Source organism: Protomyctophum bolini, assembly GCF_963924005.1.
Source record: "Protomyctophum bolini genome assembly, chromosome: 20".
NCBI lineage: Eukaryota > Metazoa > Chordata > Actinopteri > Myctophiformes > Myctophidae > Protomyctophum > Protomyctophum bolini.
In genome coordinates this window covers 25195553-25209247 of record NC_137881.1, presented here as the reverse complement: position 1 = coordinate 25209247, position 13695 = coordinate 25195553, and the positions used below count along the sequence as shown (strand labels likewise).

General features: G+C 41.5%; 1 protein-coding gene across 1 annotated transcript; it reads right to left on the bottom strand.

The window, feature by feature from the left end:
* Positions 1–2549: 2549 nt before the first annotated feature.
* Positions 2550–11891, bottom strand: LOC308334948 (uncharacterized protein). Its single transcript, XM_080791846.1, has 5 exons — positions 11862–11891; positions 11091–11168; positions 5366–7156; positions 4494–4655; positions 2550–3276 (listed from the first exon to the last, which is right to left on the bottom strand). The coding sequence occupies exons 2-5, from the start codon at positions 11134–11136 to the stop codon at positions 3191–3193; spliced, it is 2085 nt and encodes a 694-aa protein (XP_080647972.1). The 5' UTR covers positions 11137–11168; positions 11862–11891; the 3' UTR covers positions 2550–3190.
* Positions 11892–13695: the final 1804 nt, after the last annotated feature.

The window sequence follows — 13695 nt, the reverse complement described above, 5'->3', positions numbered from 1 at the left end:
TGCCTCTCCCACTGTCTGCAGCGTTTCTCTCTCTCTCTCTCTCTCTCTCTCTCTCTCTCTCTCTCTCTCTCTCTCTCTCTCTCTCTCTCTCTCAGTGTGACAGCTCCTCCATCAGGTGAATGATGGATGGAGCACAAAGAGGACCAGCAGCTTCACCACCTCCCTCCATTTTCAATTAATCACATGAGACATGCACTTGAGTTATACACTGGGGTTCGTGAGTGTATGATAGCGTTACCCCAGTATAGGCAGCACTGCAGGCTGCAATAAAATAAAATAAAACACCATGTAAGAAAAGAAAATCATGTAAAGAAAAAAACATCTAGGCCTATTCAGTAGGCTAACTAATAATTCCATTATTACAACTAACATAATTAGCCTACTACCACCACGACCATCACTAGGCCTATTACTATTATACTATTATCTTACTACTTACAAGTTACAACTTCTAACCTAAAACTATTGTAGACTTAAAATATTTTGTTGTTTGATAAAAATTTGTCCACAATTCCGTTGATGTGCTATACGAGAGATAGCAGGCAAATGATCAAAATAACATATTATTGTACATTATCTAATTGAGTATAGACCTAAATTAAGTAAATGTTTAACAATAATTTTAGCGTAAAATGAAAACCAATTGGTCCCGTAATGGTCCCCTTTTTATTTTACTCTCTCAAGAGTAAAGATCCAATATATAAAGGGACCTGGAAGGAACCGCCTCAAGGACCACTGGTTGAGAAACAAATAATAAGGCAGGACTGGATTTATGAACTATTAAAAAAAAGAAACCAATCATACAAATTATACCATTATGCCTGCATGCATTCATAAATAATGTTTCCCATTGTGTCAGGTGTAAATATTTGATGATGCTGATTGTCATCTGTATAGCTACATACGGTGTGTGGCTATTCTGACTGTCCTGACTGACAGCTGTCATGTCAGCTGTTAACCAGGATTTATGGCCACTAAGGTGTGGTCTGTGTGTGTGTGTGTGTGTGTGTGTGTGTGTGTGTGTGTGTGTGTGTGTGTGTGTGTGTGTGTGTGTGTGTGTGTGTGTGTGTGTGTGTGCGCGTGTCTTTTCCTGCAGTTTTCCAATATTACAGGTAGCCTATAGGGGGGGGGAACTTAATTTTCACATTTTTTATTATAGATTTTCATCAATGCAGGTTAAACAAGCAGTGTTGTTTTCCTTTTATGTACCTGCAGGCTACACAACACAAGACATATTTATTACCCACTTAAACCCCGTTATTCTGGGAAAACCTTCACAGAACATTGTCGATAAGCGCATAACTCATCATGAACTTGTCGATCGGCTATTTTCAGCAACGAATGTATAGCAAAACCACAGTATATAGAGCCTGAGGGACTCTGCTATAAGCAACGGATAGTGGGGGCACGGTGGCGGAGTCGGTAGCTCTGTCGCCTCACAGCCTACATGTCCCGGGTTCGATTCCCGCTGGGGATGCTATGGGTGCTGGGGCCTGGGCGTGTTCTCTCCTCCACGTCATCAGCGCCCATACCCTATAGGTGGGGTTGACAAAAGGGCCTCTGTGTGGAGTGCTAGCGCTAGTTTGTATGTTCTCCCCGTGTCCCCGGCCTAGGGTAGTACTACCCTCACAAAAAACATGCAGTAATTCTGGTCTCTATACTGCCTCCCCCTGGTCAGCCGGGGCGCCTGATGGAGGGGACAGGAACTGGTTGGAATAGCGTGTCCCTTCCACGCGTTAAGTCCTATACTGGGGAAACTCCCCCAGGTCAGGAGATAAGAAGCGGCCTGCTCACTCCTCATGCATTGAAGGAAGCATGAGCTCAGTTCGGGGCTCTCCCCAGGTTGGCAGAGGGAGATTAGCGCCCAGGATTACAGTTTAGGCAATAGAGCGTCGCAGTCCCGCCCCCTCGAGAGACCCGGAAAAGTAATCCCCGTTCATTTTCCTCATTGACTTTTCAGAAAGTATTTATTTAAAGACGTTTACGCCGCGGACAAAGCCAACTCTTGTCGTGACAAATCATGACAATAAACACAATGTTTTGGGCCAAACAAAGAATTAGAAAGTAGAAAGAAACGGCAGGTTTCAACAAAAAAACACTTTTTTCTTCTTTTGTAATTATTTGTTTTCATGTTGTCATGATTTGTCACGACTCGAGTTGGCTTCGTACGACGCTTAAAAGGTATTTAAATAAATACTTAGTGAAATTTCTATGGGAAAAATGCATTGGAATTAATTTCCTGGGCCTGGCGTCGTCATGAAAGGGGGTGGGACTGCGCCACTCTATTGGCAATGGGTTACAAAATCGTGGGATAAAAATAAAACATTAGAGATCATCTCTCTATAAGTTGGAAAAGAAAGCAGCAAATGATTGATTAACACACATCTTTTACTTTCTCCAATGTCAACCTAAAACATGAACCTTTGTTGAAAAAAAACAAAGTTGTCCTTTAAACTAGAAATTATAATAAAAATGCACATGTAGGCCTAACTACCTGTATGAGACGGAAATTACATTTAAAACATTGTTTTTGTTTTCCATCTGTTTATTATGTACGCATACAGTTTCAACATCCTATACCACCCTTTTCAGCATCAATAATTCAGATTTTCAAAAACTAAACTAAAACTATAGTCATTTTTCCTACACAACATGTTTCCTACTATTTATGCACTCGTAAAGTAAATTTAAGTACATCCTAATGTAAAATGGCATAATGGAGTTCTGTGCGCATGCGTTGCATTCCAATACAGTTGGAACATGCATGCATGTGCGTGGGACGTACTGTATGTCTGCGCACACATATGACGTCATTAAAATAGTGTCCCACCAGTTGAAAAAAATCACCACTCAATCACTGGGCTCAATAATCAATTATGATCATAATCATAATGATAATCACAATCATGTCTGTTGGACATCTCATTCACGATAGCTCCGATATGATGTTTCGCTGCGTCGAAAACCGCCGCCCTTGGTCCAATGTTTTCACTTTGATCAATGCAACACAACACAACACACTTTTAGGTTAGTCCACTGCAGCATTCACCACGACTGATACAATAAGATGTAATATAAGTTGTATAATTTCTCCAATTCAACCATTATAGGTAAATTCTTAACATGTAAACTCAGCAGCTCTGAAAGAAAACTCTAACTATATTAACTATGGTGAATTTAAGTAGAAACATCACGCAGGTTCTTCCTCCTGGAAGTCCAGAGGACACTGGTAGTCGGACATCACACCTCCCATGACTCCAGGCTGCTCATCGGAGCCTGTGAGAGAAGTGAATAGAACAAATGGCAAAGACAGGAGGACATATATTAACATGCACCAGGGTCTGATGTTAAATTGAATGATTTTCGGAGAGGGTTTGTGTAAACACAACCATTGTTGGGAATACCATTTCCTACGACTAGTTTTGAGTGTTTGCGTAAACACAGACATTGGTGACAAAAGTGAGGACGCAAATTGTGATTGGCCAGAATGAGATGATGTACAGTATGATGATAAGACTAGTGCCCCTCACTTCAAGCGGGAGTGATTTTTTCCCCCTAAACAAAACAGGTCTTCAAAATAACTCAATAAAACATGTGGGAATGAATTGTGGAGTTAATCCATTTAACCAATCCTTCTGAAGAGATTATCAGTCTCAGAGCCATTCAGATGAGCATAAAAATACAATAATCAAACGCAAAATAGCAGCTACACAACACTGCCCTACAAAGACAAAGTGCAGTAACTATGTTTTTGGACTCGTCGACTTATTTGTGTATCCCAAAGGTCAAATTTTATGGGGGGATAAACAATTATCTCAAGAACATATTTACAAATAGTGTAATATCACTTATTTGCCGATATCTCATTTGGCTGACCAGTCGACCTACTATTGACCTATCAGTCAAAAATAAATCCCTGTAGTTACTGGATATTGGCTTTGTAGGGCAGAATACAATAAATACAAATCAATAAATAAAACTAAACGAGATAAGGGAGAGGTGGCCTCCATTACGGGGACTGCCCAGAAGTCCGACATCCCGTTAGTCCGACCTACGTGGCCGGTTAAGACTGAGGTTAGGGTTAGCGACCTACGTGGTCGGTTAAGACTGAGGTTAGGGTTAGCGACCTACGTGGCCGGTTAAGACTGAGGTTAGGGTTAGCGACCTACGTGGTCAGTTAAGACTGAGGTTAGGGTTAGCGACCTACGTGGCCGGTTAAGACTGAGGTTAGGGTTAGCGACCTACGTGGCCGGTTAAGACTGAGGTTATGGTTATACGACCTACATGGCAGGTTAAGACTGAGGCATGGCCCGTTAAGACTGAGGTTAGGTATGCAACCTACGTGTCCGGTTAAGACTGAGGTTAGGTATGCGACCTACGTGGCCGGTTAAGACTGAGATTAGTGTTAGGGTTTGGGATAGTGTTAGTAATCGGTCAGACTAACGCGAGGTTGGAACAATGACATGTTACCCTCCATTACGAGTAGCACCTACCTGGACTGTTGGCCGACTCTTCAGCAGCCATTTTCATGAGCATGGCCACCTGCTGCCGCTCGGAGAGACGGAAATTCCCGGCCCGGATCCCTGGCATTCCCATACCAAACCGGGTGTTGGTAGGCTCCTTTTTTACACGCTTCCGCCCCAGATCTTGATTCTCTGTACAAAGGCAGAGAGGGGAAGTCAAAAACAAGCCACGACAACCATGATTTTAGATCTCTTAAAGCAGAATTCCGGACTGTTTCCTCCCTTAATTTGATGTTAATTTCAAGAACGAGTGGTTTCCCAACTCCATCCCTAGCCCACAGCAGCTCCGAGCAGCTCTCTGGAGTCTCTGGTGTACTTTGAGATTTTGACAATGCAGTGAACCTTTTCTCACCCTGGTCACAGCGAGAAGCCTTACAGCTGTGACCAGTGAATTCACTGGTGTATTTTGAGAGAAGACCGTGTAGTGAACTTTCGTCTTACATTCCCAGATAATTCAGGTCATATGTGGAGTTTGTGGACGAGCAAATTCGAGTTCTATACAAAGATTAAATTCCCATTGACAATGACTGAGAATTTATGTCATATGTAGACGCGCAAATCGGCTATTTTTGTCCTACACAAACATTAAATTCACATTGACAATGAATTGAGAATTTATGTCATATGTAGACAAGCAAATCGTCTATTTTTGTCCAAAACAAATATTAAATTCCCATTGAAAATGAATGGATGATGTGCAATGATAAGAGCGCCCCTCACTTCACACGGATGTGATTTTTTTTTATAAAGAAAGGATGCAATATACCAACCATCGCTGTGTCCATAGTACACACAGTACACACTACTTTATCCTACTATAAATGAGGGTCAATGAAACTTACTGAGGTCCTGGAGGTCATCAGCTTCCTTCTGTTTAATACAGGTGGTCCTGGTTGTGTCGGGTTTCTCTCCAGTAGGGATTCGATGATGAGGCTTCTCTCTAGTGTGAATTTTCTGGTGCACTTTGAGATCAGACAACGCAGTGAACTTTTCCCCACACTGGTCACAGCAGTAAGCCTTCTCTCCGGCGTGAATTCTCTTGTGTTGACTGAGGCTAGAATTTTTAGTAAAGCTTTTCTCGCACTGGTCACAGCTGAAGCGGGGACGTTTCTGTCCAGTGTGAATTCTCTGGTGTTGTTTGAGAGCAGACAGTACATTGAACATCCTCCCACACGTCTCACAGTAGTAAGTCTTCTCTCCCGTGTGTATTCTCAGGTGTTCTTTATGAGTACCCAATGTAGTGGACTTTTTTCCACACTGTTCACAGCAGTAAGGCTTCTCTTCTGTGTGAGTTCTTTGGTGCACTGTTAGACTACCCTTAAGAGTAAACGTTTTCCCACACTGATCACAGCAATAGGGCCTCTCTCCACTGTGGATTGTTCTGTGTGAGTTGAGAGATTGCTTTGTAATGAACGTTAACCCACAGAGGTCACAGCAGTAAGGCTTCACTTCCATGTGACTTCTTTGATGAACACTGAGCCCATTACTGGTATGGAAGCTTTTCCCACACTGGTCACAGCCATAAGGCCTCTCTCCTGTGTGAAATCTCTGGTGTATTTTGAGATAGCCCACTTGCTTGAATGTTTTCCAACACGTGACACAGGCGAAAGGCTTCTCTCCCGTGTGAGTTCTCCGGTGTGTCTGCAAATTACCCGAGTCATAGAACTTCTTTGGACATTGGTCACATCTGTAACGTTTGTCTCCAGTGTGACGTCTCTTGTGTATCCTAAGGTGACTCATTTGTCTGTAGGTTTTACCACATTGGTCACAACGGAAAGGCTTCTCTCCGGTGTGCAGTCTCTGGTGCACTGTGAGAGTAGAGTTTTGTGTGAAGCTTATGCCACATTGGTCACAGCTGTACGGTTTCTCACCAGTGTGCACTCGCCGGTGTTTTATTAATGCAGTCTCACCGCTAAACCGCTTCCCACACTGGTCACAGCAGTACGGCTTCTCTCCCGTATGGACACGCCAATGCCCTTTTAGGTGTCCAGACCGATTAAAACACTTCCCACATATTTCACAGCTGTAAGGCTTCTCTCCAGTGTGAATTCTATTGTGTTTCAACAGGCTAGATTTTATAGTGAAGGTTTTGCCGCATTGTTCGCAACAGTGAGGCTTCTGATCCGTGTGAATTTGCCGGTGAAGTTTGAGATAATAATATGAAGTGAAGCCTTGTCCACACTGGTCACAGCACCAGGGATTCTCTGTGGTGTGAATTCTCTGGTGTCTTCTGAAACTATCCTTGTGAAGGTACTTTTTCCCACACTTGTCACAACAGTAAGGTTCCTCTCTAGTATGGATATGCTCATGAGATTTTAAGGTGTCCCGCTGAGCAAAACACATCCCACATTTTTCACAGCTGAATGCCTTCTCTCCGGTGTGAAGTGTCTGGTGTGTTTTTAAGTGTCCGACCAAACCAAACCTTTTGCCACATTGTTCGCAGCTGTAAGGTTTCTCTCCGGTATGTACAATCTGGTGTTGTTTTAAGTGTCCGACACGAAGAAATCTCTTCCCACATGTTTCACAGCTGAATGGCCTCTCTCCTGTGTGAACGACAATAGATTTTCCGGTGATGGTTTTCCCACGTTGTAGAGAGTTCATCTTCACCTGCAGTCTGTACTCCACAGACAGATCTGGAATGAAGGAATTTAATTGGCATTAATTCAGGGTTCACTAAGTCAATTCCATCAATAACAGACACTATTGTGGGGGTGATATGTAACAAAAAATAGGCTCAGTTGTTCACTTCCACCAGAAAGACAGTGTGAAGATTTCCATTATGGAATCTTTGAAGTATGATGATTCAAGCCCTTTTCTCACAGGATCTGGGTGTAAAATGAGAAGTAATGGTGGCCACCAGTGTCATTGGTTCATTAGGTTTCATATTCCAATCTTTGACATTTCATCACTTAGAGTTGTGAAACCACTGCTACTCTGTTTTGTTTTTATGAAGTACAAATTCTAATGCAACAATATTTAGAAAATGTTAATTTCTGTAGTTGCTTAACTTTTGGCAGCTTGATCTATGTGAGTTGTATATAATGTATATTATCATCTTAACCTTAACTAACCTTAACTAATAATTAATAATGCCACCTTTTGTAATTAACCCATTTAGAACTGAGGCCAGATTCTACAAACGTCTTATAAATCATGACAGTTTTCTGGAAAAAAAACTATGTTTCTATATCAGTGGTTCTCAAACTATTTAATGTCTTTAATTTAAGGACCCCAGAAATCATATGCAATCGGCCCCCGACCCCCATCTGAAAATATGTTGTTTCAGGGATGAGCTTGAAGATCTGCTATTTTTTAATAGAACAAATTCCTGTTAGTGTTGTGTCGGTCATGAACGAACAAATGAAATGAACTATAGTTATTCGGCCGTCCGTTCATTTGCAAATGCGAGGACAGAGATTCGCCAGCTGCTCTTCTCATTCAGTGCGAGCTGAAGCCTGGAGGGTGGGGCCGTGCTCTTCCAGCTCCCACAGCACACATAACGGCTAGTTTGAGTTGCAGGGAGACGGGGCTGGTGACTGAATGACCGAGAGAAGAACGATAAACGACATGCATATGTCGTTCTTCGTTCAAAGTGTTGTGACTGGTGACTGAGAGACGGACCACGAAATTGACCGTTCTTCCTTCAGTCCCTGAACGATATGCTGTGACCGAGCGACCGGTCCGCCAGCCAACAAGTGTGAAGTATGAACGAATGTCCGACTTGGGTCAGTCTCACCGAGTCTAATAATCTATGACTGACTGACTGACTGATTGTAGCCCTCTGGTTGCATTTACTACTTGCGTACAGTGCAAAACAACATCATCACGATGAATATAGTGTTTAGAAACATTCCACAATAAAGCAAAATAAGAGTGACTGGTTATCGAATTAGCTATCTTCTGTTTAAAGGCACTGTCACTATTATTTTATGGTGATATTGTATCACTTGAATATCAATGGAAAATTAAACATATGCTAATAAATACAAAACATTTAATATATAATATGTAATGCTATATTAAAACATGGAAATAATATAAAATGGATTAGGCTACTAGTTCTTTCATTGTGTAATATGTATGGGAGTTATGAGTAGAGTAAGCCTAGTAGAATGGAATAGCATAACATTAATAAAACCGTATTAGTTAGTTTAGACTGCGCATTTCTTGGTGGTGGTGAGCACAGATCAATGTAAAAAAAGGGTCAAACCTTCATTCACAGTTTCACACATAAGACAAGTCTAATAAAAGACCTACAATAAATCAGACAGAAACCTGAGTCTGGGCATCATGGCTGATGTCGGCCGTACAACCAAATCAGATGAACCGTTTTGACATAGAATTTACATAAAATCCCATATGCATATAGGATGAGAGAGCCTGAAAATGGGACTTTGTGGGGATAGAATATACAGGGAGCCCAAAAAACGCCAAAGAATTGAAAAAGTCGACTTTTATGTTTTAGCTCCTTCCCCTTGTATGGCAGTGGTTTTCACCCCTTTTCATATCAAGGTCCATTATTTACTCTGCATTTGAGCCAAGGACATGACATTTAGCCTCTCAGACCTTAGAATATTTAGTTATCGTTGGATAGGATTCTGTCCACAATTCCATGTTGTATTGATGTTGGTACCATAGGAGATAACAGGCAAATGTTGATCAAAATAACAATTCTTCTACACTCTCTAATTGTGTAGGCTTCTTGTAAATTAAGTAATGCAGATCTTTAACAATTATTTCACTCTTGAGAGCGTACAATGAAATCAAATGGATCCTTGCGGGTCCATTTTACAATCTCAAGAATTAAAAATCTAGTTTCAAGGGGATTCATACTTTGGGTGATTTATTTGATGACAATGGTTCTTTCGTTCTTTCCAGAATTTATGTGATATTTTTAACTTGCCTGGTAACTCTTTTTTTTTTTCTATTTACAACTGAGAACTGCCATGAGGACTTATGGGGTTCCATGGCAGGCAGACCCCCCTTGCAATGCACCCGTTGCATAGACTTATCTGTGATGTTAGATCAAGAGGTTTTGTTTCCATATTGTATGCTTATTTATTAGAATCTAGTTATGGGACCTTGCCTATCGATACTGTATGAATGACATACCAAATCTAGATTCAGATTGGGGCTGGGATACAGTGAGGTCTAATGTTATGCTGTCTTCTAGGAATCCTGATCATCAAACAAATTCATCTACATTTTGTTCATCGGACGTATACTTGACCCCCTGTGTGCTATGAGGATTTTAAATAATCCCAACTGCACTTTCTGCACTTCGAACACCATAGGTACATTCTTTCATATGGTGTGGGAGTGTCCGAGTGTTCTCACATTTTGGAATTTGGTTGCTGCTAATCTTTCGATTATTTTACAAATTAACATTACACCCCTACATAGGGGCGGCGGTGGCTCAGGGGTAGAGTGCCTGGATGGGAACCGCAAGGTTGCCAGTTCGAACCCGGGCTCCCCCAGAGTTACTGTCGAAGTGTCCTTGAGCAAGACACTGAACCCCTAATTGCTCCCGATGTGCTAGTTGGTGCCTTGCATGGTTTCCTCCGCCATCAGTGTATCCCAATTGCCATATACCCGTATCCGTGTCTTCTTTGCTGGCGTAACGGCCACAAAGAAAATGGTTGCTTCGCACTGGAAACCGCCTCATACATTGACATTTCGCCAATGGGCTTTGACCTTTCTAGATATCATCTATCTGGAAATGTCAACGGCAAGATTGCACGGAGCGAAAGAGGAAAACATCTATATTTGGTCTGGTATTGCAGATTTGGTCAAGGACATGATTTAGTCATTATTTTATTCCCCCCCCCCCCCCCCATTGCACAGTGGTAGGAGTCCTGACGCAGCTGTGCATTTTGTGGCATCTTTGGTCCCGGGGGGAGGGGTGGGTGGGATTGTTTGTTGTTTGTTTTTGTGTTCCTTTCTTTTGCTGTTGTATGTGTTAATTTTTTGTTTTCTTTATTCATTCATGGTGTTAACATGTTTTATTGTGCTATTTTGTCTTAAATAAAAAACATTTGATAACAATTTTTTTTAAAGATCTATAAGGGGTAAATTTGGTTAACAACTCTGCATTATTCAGCTGGTGACCACCTGGAACCCCGTCATCATTGACTCACTGCTCATGATCATGCATATTCATAGTATAATGGCTCTCTGCTTTTCATTATTGGCTACCGAGGTCGGGGGGGGGACTTTTTTATTAACCGACCCTGTATGATGGAATGCCAAGGGTGACCCAGAAAATAGCAGCCAGGAGAATGAGACTAGCAGGACACTGCCAAAGACACCAAGAGCTGCCAGCCAGTAAACTAGTGCTGTGGGAACCAACGCACGGGCACCGGTCACGAGGACGTCCAACGCTAACATACGTCACGTGGATGTACTCAAGAACGACGCAGGAGCGCAAAGTACCAACGAACTGGCCAGATGTATGGAGAACCGGGATGACTGGAAACGACGATGGAGGGCTCGTCTGAGGACGACCTAGAGAGACCCACATGTGCGTTCCTCTGCACGCAGACAAATTGAAGAATTACATATACATACCTATCCTGTGTAACTTGATCACTGGTTTCAACATGGTGGTCTGCATCACTGCTACAACTCTGTTGTTGAATTCACACTCTGATGGAAGACAAGAATATCATAATGTCATAACAGCCCCGAATCTATAGACATCTGGCATAGTACGTGTTGCACGATTCTTTCTCAAAATGGGACTTTAAATGGGACTTTAAATGGCATTAGAAAACATGTGTTTACATTGCCAAAGCTAAAATAAAACATGAATGCAATTAAAAGGGAATAAAGAGATTGCAGCGTACACCACAACTTAACAGAAACAGCTTTACAGCACCATTAGAACCATGCACTTAATTGCTGTCACGTAGCCTACTGCTTGTCAGGAATAGCATAACATGTTATAATGCTTTTGAAACTAGTAGGCCCACTATTCATCATCATCATGGTATAAAACCTTTATTGGGATAAATTGCAGATCTTTTCCACCCATGTATTCACAATTGCGCACAGCAGTTATTCCCCCCCAGATGTGATTAAAAGGTAGCCTATAGTTGCTGTGTTTATCTGTACAGTGATCATTCACTATATCTATCGGTGCAGACCATGGTGCAGGAATACACATGACTTTAACGTGGTTGTATTCCAGACATACCTCTGTAATAACAGCTCACACAGCGCGTGACGGTGCGTGCGTGCATGCGCGCAAATACGGTTTACGCACAGACATATTCACACAAAGAAAGTACAATGCACGTCAATAACAATCATTCAGAATGTAGACATTATAAAACATACCTCGCTTCGCTTCTTGACTGCGGTATAGTTCCCTCAGCGGATATAAGCTAGTAGGTATAAGACTTCCGGTTTACGATCCGGTGGACGATCTTCAAAATAAGAGTATTGTCAAGAGTGAACTGAATCCATTGAAAAACTATTTGAACATTAAAACTATAAATTAAGCATTCAAACGATGCTCTACAAAACAAATAATAATGACATATAAATTGATAAATTATGTTCACTGGAGTGCATGGTCTTTACGCATGCGATCGTAGAGACCTCCTCAGCTCCTCTACAAGTTAACACCACACTCAGCAGTGTAAAAAAAAAAGCTTGGCCAAGTGGGGCCAGAGGTTAAAAAAAAGAAGTGCCATTTCCAGACTATAGTGGACAGTGGACAAAGAACTGTAACTATGTTTCAACTGGTCTGACATATACGCATGCGTTCGGAGAGACCTCATCTACAGTCTACATACAACACCACAATCTCCACTAAGCCATGCAGACAGGTGTAAATAAAAGTGTGGTGGGCCTTCCAGTGCAGCCAGAGTTAAAAAAAACATGTACACACGACACGAGACCTGCTGTCCTGAGACAGAGGGTCAATACTAAGAGAGAACCATCAGTTTGAAGTACAGAATGCTTCATTCGGATTTTGAAAACTGTGTTTTACTGTTTTTGCATGTGGTTATAAATGGAGTGATGACCTGATGAAGATTCCACAGGATCGAAACGTTGACAGATAATTTGTGGTGTGCAGGCTCCATCCATCTTTTAACTGAAGTCTCTTTAGCCCAGCACCCACCTGTCAATGTGCGTCGATGTGCCACGTGTTTTTACACCTCTCTGGCTTAGTGGAGTCTGGTGTTGTAAAGGAGCCTATAGGTATACTCTCTATCCGAATGCGTGTTATATGTTAGACCAGTTGAAACAGAACCGTATTTTTCTTTCCTCCAGCATCCACTATAGTCTGGAAATGGCACATATTTTACCTCTTGCGTCTTGCCCCACTGGATCACCCGCCACACTCTGGCTTCGCGGAGATTGTGGAGTTGTAGAGCAGTTCATACACGTTTTTGGTCCAGTGTCCACTATAGTCTGCACCTTTTTTTTTACTCTGGCCAAACTGGTCTGGACGGCACGCACACAGTAGAGTAGGGTATGGGTAAAATGTTTTCTGTCTTTAAACTAATTAAACTAGGCCAATTCATTAATTCAGTCATTATATCTCTCTTTTTATGACAAAAGCTAATTATGATTTGGACAATATTTCTAAATTGTTCTAATTAAATAGACAGATACATTAAATAATAAGAATATAATAAAATTATTTAACATTGTGGGCCTATATTAATTAATTACATACATATGCCTATATAACAGTAGGCCTATAAATAGATTTGTATTTGTATTGTATTTGTATTGTTAAATAGGTGAGAGATTAACTATAACCCCCACACTGCACAGTACATAGATAGATAGTTAGTTAATAGTTAGTTACTGCAAGAGTGAGGTCTAGCCAACACCAACTCGGGATACCTGGATCGCTGCCCTCCACACTTTCCTATCTAACATAGATACGAGTTTTTTTTATTAAAGTGTCCTACAATGACCTACATCATAAGCCCACACACAGGCTTACAAGACACTCACACAATGTACATAATGATACAAGGGACCGTAGGAGAATGTGTGCTCATTTAATGGGTATCAATAGCCATTTTAAGGGCACATATAAGTACTCTAGTATAAGCAATTTAAAAATACATTATAATAAATGCATTTTTAAAATAAATGTATGTCGTTTAAAACATAAATTACGAACGCTCTACCATCATTAAGACATGCA

Excerpts from the sequence above, each read along its gene's own strand:
- LOC308334948 (XM_080791846.1), bottom strand. The coding sequence starts at position 11,136 with ATGCAGACCACCATGTTGAAACCAGTGATCAAGTTACACAGGATAG. Across the intron at positions 7,157-11,090 it reads GATCAAGTTACACAGGATAG|ATCTGTCTGTGGAGTACAGA; the intron begins GTATGTATATGT and ends CCTTCATTCCAG. Across the intron at positions 4,656-5,365 it reads TGATGACCTCCAGGACCTCA|AGAATCAAGATCTGGGGCGG; the intron begins GTAAGTTTCATT and ends GCCTTTGTACAG.